The 12,354-nt window shown below is 36.6% G+C and overlaps 1 protein-coding gene across 1 annotated transcript; it reads left to right on the top strand.

Annotated features, from left to right (window-relative positions):
* Positions 1-3,061: 3,061 nt before the first annotated feature.
* LOC136809092 (uncharacterized) lies at positions 3,062-6,575 on the top strand. Its single transcript, XM_067065671.1, has 4 exons — positions 3,062-3,200; positions 3,556-3,803; positions 4,151-4,280; positions 6,118-6,575. Exons 1-4 carry the CDS (start codon positions 3,089-3,091, stop codon positions 6,540-6,542), a joined length of 915 nt encoding a protein of 304 aa, XP_066921772.1. The 5' UTR covers positions 3,062-3,088; the 3' UTR covers positions 6,543-6,575.
* The last annotated feature ends 5,779 nt before the right edge of the window (positions 6,576-12,354 follow it).

Raw genomic sequence — 12,354 nt, 5'->3', positions numbered from 1 at the left:
GATAGCCTCTGGATCCTCATCTGTGCCGATTGAGTGAAAGGTCAGCTTGATCTCCTTTGAGTATGATGGCACAGGTTGTCGTATGATACATCTGGTCTTGTAGTGTTCCAGGATGTCGATGTTTTGTTTGTGCGTCTTGTGTTCTTCACAAACCAGTACATGCTTCTTGGGTTTAAATGGTTGATGATATGGATGTTGACAGATAAAGGTTTGTTGGCATTGACCATCTTTGTGCTTGCCTTGATCGCGTCTTGCCCCTGGAAAGAGACACTGGTAGCAGAGGTTCTTGAGTTGAAGGGTCTTGAAACGTTCTTCAGGTGTCATCTCAACAAATACCTTACAAGAAAAGTATTGTGTAAGCTTTGTACTATTTGGACCATTGGTTTGAGTGTGGTTGGTATCTCCGCAGATGTAACAAGATGATTGATCTGGAAAGCTGTTGTAGGTTGACCGCTTTCCTTTGCCACCGCCATTGCCATTGGGTGATTTGTTGTTTTTGTCTGGTTGTTTGGTAGCAGATGACTTCTGGATGGCAGCCTTCTGTTGATGGACTTTCATTTCCTTTTCAAGAAAGTCAATGAGTTGCTTCCACTTTGATTTTCCTCTCTTTGGTACCTCACAGGATAGGTTGAGCCATCTCATCATGCGTTGTTCACCAAGCATCTGAGTGATTTGGTTGATTGCATCGCTGAAGTAGAGTTCGTTTTTGATGTCATGGCTATATGCAAGGCTCATTAGATCTCGCATAGCATTTGTTAGTTGTGATAGAAAGTCAATGATCTTCAGTGGATCTTTGGATTTTTGTTCAATCTTGTATAAGCCTTGAAGTTTGTGTTGGAGTAAAATTTGTTTGTCTCCAAACACAGTTTTTAGACGATCCCATATTTCGGAGATACAATCGATGGTTTGAACCAGAGATAAGGCTTGGCCGCCAAGGTGATTATTCTTGACAAGTTCAGCTTGAAGTGTTTGCGGAACAGAGTCTGAGTATAGCTTCTTAAATTCTTCAATAAAGGTGTAGATGTCAATAGAGGAATCATACCCGCTGAATGTGCTGAGCTTGATGTTGAGGCGACGTTTGTTGAAGGCTTCCAACTTTTCAATTTCTCTCGACTTCAGTTCTTGATTGAGTTTGCTCTCATATTCCTCCTTTTTGTCTTGTAAGGCTGTATAATTTGTTTTAAGTTCATTATACATTGTCATATTTGGGCGCAAATAGATAAGTTCTTGTAACCTCTTTGAGATTTCCTTTAGCTCTTTCGTCTGTGTTCCCAACAAGGATTTACGTTGTTTGAGGTCGTCGTTGCTGATCAAACTGATGGTGCACAGCATTGAAGTGTTGAGAAATTTGATGGAACGATTAATTTCACTCACGATGAAGTCAGATTTTTGTTTGTCTGCATCAGTCTGAGTCTTGGTGTTTGAGTCACTGTCGTCCTTGAAGAATTTGTTGACTTTTCCGATGTATTCAATGACATTGGAGCAAAGCTTGGTAAATGGTTTTGCGTACGACTTCTGGTAATCGTCTTCTGATAGGTTCAGTTTCAGTTGTCTGTTAACTCTTTTGTAATCAGTTCGTAAAGTTTCTAAACGAGTAACACAGGTCTTCATCCGGTCAGGATCTATCATATCAACAGGGTTGTCCTCCATAGTGTCCATGATTTCGTCATGAAGCTCTGCCATTGAAAGGAAAAGTTCTTTGAACGCACCTGTTTTGATAAGAGGTAACATTTCTTTTGGCTTGGTTCCTTCATCAGTTGGATGAGGTTGATCTGTTTCTGTTAGGTTGGCTGGATTGGTATCCGTTTGAGTTGGAGGTGTGGTCTCCTTAGGTTTTGTTGCAGGTATTGCATCCTTTGTTGAATTTGGAGGTGTGGTCTCCATTGGAATCTTACGACCAGTCTTTGAGAATGTGTCGAAGTTGAATCTGTCCTTTGATCGTGTTTGCATCAGTGGTACAGTTTGTTGAACCCTTTCTGTTCGAATGTTGGGTCAGGGGCAAATGAAGGTGAGACTGGCTGTGTTCGTAACACAATTGAAGTATGGTTCGTGCTCCTTTTGGAATGAATGCAAAACTGAGAATGGCACTGCTATTTATCAACTTGTGTATAAAATACAGACCAAAAATTTATAAATGAAAAATGCAGAATAAAGCAAAGTTGACATATACTATTTGAAATTTATTGAATAAATTGACATAAATTAACATAAATTAACTGAAAATGTCCAAAAGCACTGAAAATCCCAAAAATGCAAAAACAGAGAACAAAACACAGACCAGACAGAAAAAATGGCCAAAAAGGGCAAAACACAGAAAAAACTGAAAAGGCCAGAAAGACAAAAAACTGAAAACTGCAGCTGATGCTGTGACACTCTATCAAAAGTACACCCTTACAGTGCATTTCGAGAGTTACAAAAAACCTACCCTTAAGGGTAGGTTTGACTGCGTGTGGGTGTCTGCCATTCAGATCGTAGCAGATTTCAATTCATGAAAGTTGATTAAATTATCATAAAATTTCACGAATGTGATCGGCGGGAAAGGCTATTGTCTAGGAACTCAAGTATCAGAACAAGACTGGATTAATAAAAAACACAAAAATAATCTCCGGTCTAGAACTTCTAAAGGGGGCTATAGAAGATATAATTTCGTTCAAAATATTCACGAATTGTGTGAAAACTAAACGGGTCACATGCTTCAAATGGGAAATGAGTGGATTTTTTTTCATTCGGAGAGTCTCACCTCTATGGAAACTCCAACAGAAACGACGAAAATAAAAAAAAACTCAATACATTTTGTGTGTGTATTGATTTGTAACAACAAGTTGACTGATGTGCCCTGAATAGAAGAAATGTCTACAAAAATGAATGGTATATTTTTATTGTAAAATTAATTTATGCATTGCGAAATGCAATGAAAGAAAAATAATTTTCAATTGAAATTGTGACCATGAAAGTGTAAAGGAAAGATTTTTTACCTTCTGAACCATGTTGAAAAATTATTAAATTTTCAAAATTGATTCAACAAATACAACTTATTAAAGCCATTTTGCTTCGACAAAAACCAAAATATTTTGAAACCAAAGAAAGAATGACTCGCTTTTGCTTTTCGAAATTTGTTTCAGGGATATTTATGGTGACCTTACCAATTTATATTCAAGGTCAACAAATTAGAAGAATATCTGAAATATCTGGCAGAAATGGTAAGAAATTTTGATACAATTTATATTTATTGTTAAATTTCACTAATTCGACCCGGAGCAGTAATCCATTTTTTTTAATCGACAGAGATTTTCGAATTATAGAAAATATTTTACAAAAGGGTTTCACACATTGACAGGAACTGAAAATTAGTTCGAATTATAGAAATAATAGAATAATGGATATTAGAATTGAAGAAGGGTACTTAATGGTAAACCTACTGCACATTGCCGATTGTGTAAGAAAGGATTGCATCGAATTGAGGGGGAGGGGGTAATTGAATGGTAAAGTGGCACGCGTCTGACTACAGTCAAAAAGGTGTATTATATACAGTAATATTCTTCCAACTCTCTTCAGTTTTTTATGGATACGCAAATATGGTGGCCCATCAAGGTCACATCCTCAATGTGACTGCATTACAAACAATTACAATCAACATAACTTCACCTGCAAAATGCATTACTAATTGTATCGATGTTGAGAATTGTAACAGTGTCAATGTCATTATTGGACAAAATTTGGAATGTCAACTTCTTGATACTGATCGATTCAGAAATTCTTCATACTTCATGCCACAGACACAATCCACTCACTATGCTATTAACGTAAGTCACAGGTCCTTCTTAACCAAAAAGTCAAGATCCGGTTTAGTAGCAAATTATTTTTCACCGCTAGGGTTCCGACCTAGATGATTTGTTCCTCTGGTTGAAAGATGATAGTCGTTTCAGAAAATAGCCTGATACAATCGATGACATTTTGGAGGCACCCAGGGCTAATCTCCTTCATCATCCTTGTCGAGGTGGAGAGTTGTCTGAATCTTTTTTCAAGCAGAAGCTATCTGGTGTTCCTGTCATAAGAAAAAATTGCATGAAAATAAAAAGGATACTATTGTATGAAGGGAACAAGAGATTTAAAAACATTTTCAAAACTATATTTTCCTCAAAAATTTTAGCATGATTGTGAATGGGATGAGACATGCATTAATCCAAACCATAAATGCATTCCTGATTATCAAAATGGAACTCACGAGTGTGTTTGTCTGTTTCAAACCTACGATGAATATTGTATGTTCGAACTGACAGGTATGTTACTACAATAGAGACCGTACCATGAAGGTAGATCATCCAGCTACTTTAATGGGATAAACTTTCGCGGGGATTAAATTTCGCGGTTGGGCCTATCAAATTTCGCGGGGACTTAATTTCGCGGATGACACTATTGGGTGGCAATATTTTCACGATTTTGTGGCTTTTACTGTCAAATCATGCATGTTGGTTGTTGAAATACACATTATTAGCCGTTCTTTGATGCAAGTAACCATTCAAATAGTATTTATCTGACATATTTTGAGTTTTGTTTAGAAATATTTCCTGGAAGAGGCCCTTCCAAATTTCCATTGGGATTAAATTTCGCGGATTTTCGCGGATGACACCCAAATCCGCGAAATCCGCGAAATTTAATCCCCGCGAAAGTTTATCCCATTAAAGTAGGGTGTGCAAGGTTGTAGGTTCGATCCCCGGCCGGGTCATAAGAAAAATTCCCAAAAATGTTACTTGATGTCTCTCTGCTTGATGCTCAGCAACTAAAGAGACCGATCAAGGGAAAGTGGAGAAGTCCAGAGAAAGGAGTGACGCCCTCCCCCACCATCGAGTAGACAGCTATACGACAAGGAGGCCTTCGGGTCTTCCTCGACTGCGGTCGCAAACTTATTTACTACAATAGAGCCCTGAGGGGTAAAACTCGATGTAAAGCGAGGTAACGTAGATGCGATCCCAAAGTCTTTAAGGTTTCCCAAAATGCACTGTAAGGGTCGGAATGATTGATAGAAGTGCGCTGTAAGGGTATATAAAGTGAGTAAGGCAAAGTTTCTTGAGAAAAAGTCTGGCCAACAATTCCAGAAGCATGGTAAGGGTTAATTGTCTTACCTACTTTACTGTAATTTGGAGAGCCCAATTTTCGTCCTAGAAATCTAAGCTAGTTTGTTTCAGTCACTTTGTTTCTGTCATCAACGGGACGTTCCGAAACCAATATGAACACACTCGATCTGTAACGAAAATCATACGGGAGCGAAACGGAACATTAACGTGTGAACATGGTCTACGATTGCACCTCCTGGGAACAGAATTTTCGATAGAGGGCCGAAGCCAAGTTAAGGGCTCTGACCATAGTCAGAAAATTGATTTTAGTATCTGAACATAAAAGTTATGTTTTAGATTCTTTAACACTTTTAACAAAGAATTGCCTTTATAAATTGCTTTTTAATCAAACCCCTTAAGAGTAATTAAGAACTTAATTGCAAAAATGACGTTATGAACTTTAAAAAGACGTTAATAATATGTTGCATCACCTTCTTTTATAAAAAGTGCTAAGTTTTAATGGGTAATTAACTTTTTTGTTTCGAACTTTTTTCAAACTGTCCGCAAAGAATTTAACTATTTTAAATTTTGCGGAAAATTTTTCTAAAAAGATGTGTCAAAAGTTATGACTGTTTTTTTAAGCAAAATCCAGATGGAAAATTGATGAAAAACCACTATTTTCAAGATTTCGAGACAAAGAAGCATTTACAAAAATTTTCCGCAAAAATTTTTAATGTTCGGTAAAAGATACACCATCTACTGCGAAAAAATCTTTCAAAATGTTTTTCTTCGCCGAAACTAAGCTCTTCAAAGTTGAAATACTCTTCCTCGCAAAAGTCTTCATTTTCTTCTTCATCAAATTTTTTCAATGCAATTTTTAAATTTTCAGATTCAGGAATAGTTTGTCTAACAGAAATTGTATAACATGCCATAGTTTTGTTGGTTACATCAGTCAGAAAACACATTTTAAACACGGTAATTATGAAAAATTCACTATGGTCAGAGCCCTTAAGTCTTTCTATTATTCCGAACGAGTGATATTTTTTTGTTTTTTTCTCTCTAGATAACATAGCACTACACAAAACTGTCTCAATGTCATCTGTGTTAAGCAATTTTGTAGGTTCAATTTGTACAGATGGAGCTTATGGACTCGGCGTTCCATTTTGTCACACGGGCCTGGCACATTCAAATTGGCTCCGCATCGATCTTGGTTCACTGAAAATCATAACATTCCTTGTTATACATAATCGAGTTAACCTAAATGAATATATACTCATATTAGAACGTCTGGCTCATAATAATATTTATGTCTTTAACAATGGGAACCCAAATGACAATCGCAGGTTATGTAGTCGCATTGGTGATACTAAAGCTGGGGTCTATATGGCTCGATGTATCAAACCTCTTTTAGCACGAAACGTGGAGTTACTTCAACTTGATATTGGTTTCGTAAGACCAATGAATCTAGCTGAAATCATGGTTTACTGATCCCAAAAGTATGACATGAAAGACACAAATTATAGAACGTTTTCTTATAAATTTTGATTACTATATTTCATTTTACGAAAAATAAACATATAATGTATATTATAAATAAATACAAATAAATAAATAAATAAATAAATAAATAAAGCGTAGTCAAGAAAAACACATCATCTTTCTATGAATATCTCGGTCAACTGGCCTTTTTCAACATAAAAGTGGATTTATTTGACAAGGTTTATATACTAATTCTTAGCCTGGATATCCAGACCGTAAACTATTTCACCGTCTAGTTTTTTTATAATCTTGTCTCAGGTTTACGGTCTGGTTCAAGTAACTCGTCTACAGGGATATCTGTCCCTGCATATGCGAGTATCTCTAATTGGTCAGTACGCGCCCAGACACTGAGCAGAATTTTCGCGGGGTTTGTGATATTTTTCGATGCGCGCGCATAATTTATGGAAAAAGCTGACCTTGCAAAAAAAGATAAACAAATGAAAATGAAAACGCAGGTTCATTTCTAAACAAAATGGCTGATGGAAAGGAGCCTTTATGAATGTGGCTGACGTTTGGATATAGTTTAAAGTAGTTTTGAAAGTTTATTGAGTTTGTAAAAGAGGTTTTATGGTAAGTAATTATGTGTGTCTGCCTGGGTTTCCACAGTTTTGAGATTCTGTCAACAAGGGTTTACTCACAGACTGTGTCATTCAAAACTGTATCAGACTTTTTTAGTTGCACCAGACTCTATAATTTTAGAAACTTTGTATGTTGAGGTAAGAGTGTTTTTTTCTAAAATTTTGAGTCTGGATACCCAGGCTAACTAATTCTATATACACAAGGGAAAAAATTATAGGGTATCTAATCTAGCGTGTATGACATGAAAGAAACAAATTATAGAACGTTTCCTTATAAACTTTGTATCCCAAGTACCTGCACACTCCTAAAAAGGAGTTTTTGTAATTTACTTTTTTAATTGAGTTTTCAAAATTTACAAAAACGTGCGAAACGTCAACAACTCCCACTAACAACCCAATCTATAGAATTTCAAACACCCGCTGAAGAGACCATTAGTGTAGAAAGGTGGTGCGACGCTATCCCAAAACGCAAAACTTTTTATCACCTTGCCGGTATATACAGATAACGTTTTACAGGTGTTACCTCTATAATCATCGTCACCATATTTTAGGAAATGGGGGAATTTCCTGCGAAATTTTAAAAACTTTAACTTGCTTCTTGAATGTAGAGTTTTAATTCTAAATTTCAAAAACTTCAAAGGTTGAAAATATTGCCTTGAATCAAACGAGAACCGTTCTTCGGAAATATGTCGACAAAGTTAAGAAAAATGTTGCAGTCAGATTGCTATGAAGAGAAAAAATCGCCGATGTGGAAAAGAGGATTGCTTTAAGAGGAAGTAAAACAAACAAACTTTGAACCATCGACAATTTGATGGCCAATACCGATCCTCTAAGAAGTTTACTTCTCTGGAGCCCGTTCTCGTTTTCAATATGTATGGAGGTTATAATTGTTATGAAAATTTGCTGTTTTTCGACCTTCACGGATTAATAAAGGAGTAAGGATGCTGAATTTCAGAAAAATGGGCATGACGCTGAAAAGAGTTTGCCTTTTTTCAAAATTAAAGTTTGTTGATATTTGATTGTTTCGTTTGTTTATCATCACCTCAAGGTGCAATATGATTTCTATTTGGTCTAAACCTTACCTAAAAAAATAAACTTCTTATAAATGATTCAATAGATTCTTTCACTCTAAAGGTTTCAGTGAGGTTCATCACTTTTTATATAATTTTTGTATCATCAACCCATTTTAAGGTTGATCAAGAAATTTGACAACAATTCACGGGGAGAGGGGCCAAGCCATCATGATGCTCAGAAGCGCCGGAATTGCCTTCGGAAAAGAAATGGCATTAAGGGGAGAATCAGCATTTTGGTACCCATGATGTGATAGTAAACAAAGATTTGGGTATTACACCAAAAATCGCCGTAAACCTCGAAGCGAAGGCATACATCAGAAGAGCGGAAGCTAAATCACCTCGATTTATACATATTGCTATAAAATAAATAATCTCAAGCATTCACACAAAATACGATGGGAAAAAGGCTAACAGACGACTGACCACCAACTAGGGGAAAGCGAGAGATGGATCGAAGATCCCGCACCGATACCATCACCGACACATGATGAAAAGTTTTTCCACTGGAAAAGTGGTGGATGAGCAAAAAGGTATTTGCATTAATTTATATCATTCATTCTCAACTGATACAACTGATGATCGTCTCCACGGCGTGAAACTATTAGTATTGAAATAAAACACATCAACTTCATTCGACAATAATATATCATTCATTCTCTAAATTTCTTCGTTCATTTCAAAAAGAACCCTCATTTTTTTTTGGAAACCGAGAGAAGACTAAAATATTTTGTTAGAGAGGAGTGGATCTTTTAGAAATTAACTTATGTAAAATAATTTCGTCTTGATATTCTATGTTTGAAGTAAGACTGAGACAGCAAGTATTTTTTTTTTGTAGCATGTGCGTTCGGTATGCACACCAAAAGAAGAAGATGGGACACAGCCACACAGATAATCATTTAGAATTCGGACGCTGGGTGAAGATTGGTGACCAGTTGTATGCCCCCTTGTATGGGTACTCCCATCATGAAAGCCACAAGAAATCCTTGGTAAATAAAATGTTTGTAATTTTTTTGTCCTGATACGTTTTTAATTAACATGAACATTGAAAAACAATTCTTTTTTCTTTTTCGTTTTTTTTTTTTTGCTAAATCGGTGTTGTCTAAATTATTATAATACATCAAGCGACATTTTACCGTTCAATTTTAGGATCCTTTACAATCTTTTGAGCTTTTGGTATCGATAGACAAAAATTACAATATCCAAGAAAATATCATCTGATTCTTTAATTCAACCTTTGATATGAAATTGATTATGAGTAAATTACAAATGTTTGTGAGATTTGTGGAATTCTAGATTTTTGCAATTTATTGCAAATTGTATGCCTAAGATGGCATTTAATTCATTTTAATTTAATTTAAGGGAAGAAAAGTCAATATCTGAATTGTCATTCAAGACAACTGATACTTTGAAGTGTGAAAAATCTCACCAGAACAAGGTTATCGGTGGTTTGCGAGCGTCTAATGTAAAATTCCAGTCCTCAAGCGCTGCACAAAAACAAAGCTCAGCGCAGCAGGGCCAAGACCATGGTAACACTTGTGCTGCGTGAAATCATGACCCTGGACTTGGATTCATCACCATCGCATGTGTTTGTGAAGGGGAGCCCCGGATATTTGAGGGAGTTAAGTATACTAAAGACCTCACTTCCGGGACTTTCAAATCAAATAGACAGCCGGCAGTTTTTGCTACGGCTTCGAGCAAGGACTCTAACTAGTCAATATCTGATGAACAGTTAAACAACCGTGTTTCTTTTTTGTTTAAGTTGCTTTGTCCGTTGTCTGGTTTTGCTTCTAATGTCTTTTTGGGTAGAGATTGTGATCTGCAGGATTTACCAAGTTTTTGAGGAAGTATGGTAATCTTTTTTTCTTGGGCTCGGTTCTCCTTAGCCATTTTCCCCCAAGTTGTCCCCTGCCCAGGCGGTCGATGTTAAATCTCTTCTTAGGTTGTCTATGAAAGCTTTTCGTAATTATTTTAGAGAATTGTCTTGGTTTTCAACATCTTTCCATCTGAGGGCAAAATGACAACGAATTTAAAGAACACTGATGTCTCTACGGAGACATTAGTGAAAGTTGGTCAAGAAAGCGTGGAGCGATTTATGTTCTCAGGTGTATCTTTGACTATTCAGAGATTATCTATAAATTGTCAAGAAAGCAAAATATCCTTTATTTTCCCCAGCCACTCTTGATGAAAAAATCCTTCAATTTGGTTTTTATGCCTCCATAATTTCAACCTTGTTTGTTTGTAGAGTACCCAGGCTAGGTTTATTTTAGGCACTTTGCTAATGATATTTTTTTCCATTTCCAGACACTAAACTCACATTCATGTCTTTCGTTACAATCGTTATGTTCAACTTGGTCGTTGTGACCTTAAAGACTAGACTGGAGTCGTTAATAATGGATGTAATACTAATAATAAACACAAATAATGATACGGGATTTAGTTTGTATAAACGACTGGAAGAATCCGGTGTTCCAGCCTTATAGATACCGGGTCTAGCTACGCAGAAACTTGCGTAGCGAGAAAACAATTTATCAAGCAACAACAAACTCTCAAAATAAAATCAACTCAAATGAAAAAACTTTTAACACACAAATCCACACACATTTTATTTTCAAAAAAATTTTTGAGCGGGAAAAAATTTTAATAGCGATATTGACACTTTTTTTCTGTTTGGAGTTAGTGCACAAAGGTTTCTAGACGACTAAAATTTACTTTTTTGCTTTATTTTTAATATGTCTGAATTAGTCGTCTAGCTTGCTAGACTACTTAAAGACTCATCTAAAAGAAAGGAAGAAGTCCAAATCTAATAAACGGGACAGACCAGCGATACCGTTGCGGGAGATCAAAATGTTGGACGAAAGTGCCATGTATTTAGCTTATTTAACGGATGAAGGGGTTCAGTCGGTCTTGCTACCAGACGAAGACCATAACATATGGATGCCGAAGGAAGGATGACCACCAAAACTTTACCTTAGCAAGCCTGGACATAAAATCTTGACTGAGGAACAAACGAAAAAAGAAGAATTCGAATCCGAAATAAAGAGACTACGAGAGGAGAACAAAAAAATGAAAGAAGATATTGAAAAACTAAAGCCGAAAGTTGATGAATTGCGGAAATCGAAAGGTAATATCCCCACTTTTCGCAATTTCGCAAGCACATGTCATGACAAACGTATTCCCTCAAAAGAGATCAACTCAGCCAATTTACAAAACTTTTTGTTGTTCTTTATGTTCTCAGGTGAAGAAATCATGTTGGGTATTTGGAAAGTGTTTTAAAGGAATATAAACTGAGTTTGGGTTTGGACCATATGATGCTCAAAATAGGGTTGATCTGCTTTTCACTGGTGACAAGGGAGGAGGGATGATGAAGTTTTATTTTGGGGTAATCTGTGGCCAAACCAAGCTTTCTGTTTATGATGTCCATGTCTTTTGTATGTATGAAGGGTCAGATTGTTACGAAAACTTACACACTGTTTTTGAGCCTTTTAAGAGTGAGATACGGAGGATTCAGGAAGATGATTTTCGACATCCAGTGAAGGTGCTACTTGGGGGAGACTTTGACTTTTTAGACACAGTCCTTGGTCATCAAGGCTCATCTGCTACTTTTCCTAGCAGTAAGTTGGATGTTATTCTGAATCATCTCAGAGAGCATGGGTCGAGCCCTCACACACCTGAAGACTGCACTGACATACAATTCCGAACTGTTGATGAAATTAATGCTTATTATAGTTCAAATTTGGCTGGTGATAGGCTTGATGGTGAAATGAGGAAGACTGGGAAGTAATTTTTTTAGTCCAATGATTTTTCCAATCAAGTCTCTTGTGAATGTTGTCCCCCTGTTTTGCGCATCATAGTTTTGAAGTTGTTCAATATCATATTAGACCGTTGTCGAGACTTGGATAGCTCAAAGTAGGTAGCCGAGCCCATAAAGAATCTATAAGTCAAAAAGAGAAAGCTGAGAAAGAGGCGCGCGTTAAAAGTCAGAGGAAGATAGGGACGTGAGAGAGTTTAGCTGGTTGGTGGCCCGTGGTTGATTCTTTGAAATGCACATCATCGTTGGGTATAGTTTTAAAGTTGTTCAATATCATATTAGACCGTTGTCGAGACTTGGAT

The sequence above is a fragment of the Clytia hemisphaerica genome, unplaced genomic scaffold (assembly GCF_902728285.1).
Source record: "Clytia hemisphaerica strain Z4C2 unplaced genomic scaffold, Clytia hemisphaerica genome assembly, whole genome shotgun sequence".
Lineage (NCBI taxonomy): Eukaryota > Metazoa > Cnidaria > Hydrozoa > Leptothecata > Clytiidae > Clytia > Clytia hemisphaerica.
This window is presented reverse-complemented; position numbering and strand designations above follow the sequence as displayed.

What these genes read in the sequence shown, in the direction of transcription:
- LOC136809092 (XM_067065671.1), top strand. Translation starts at nt 3,089, where the DNA reads ATGACTCGCTTTTGCTTTTCGAAATTTGTTTCAGGGATATTTATGGTG. An exon ending in TGAAATATCTGGCAGAAATG is followed by an intron (nt 3,201 to 3,555) that starts GTAAGAAATTTT and finishes AACTCTCTTCAG; the next exon opens with TTTTTTATGGATACGCAAAT. An exon ending in TTGTATGTTCGAACTGACAG is followed by an intron (nt 4,281 to 6,117) that starts GTATGTTACTAC and finishes TTTTCTCTCTAG; the next exon opens with ATAACATAGCACTACACAAA.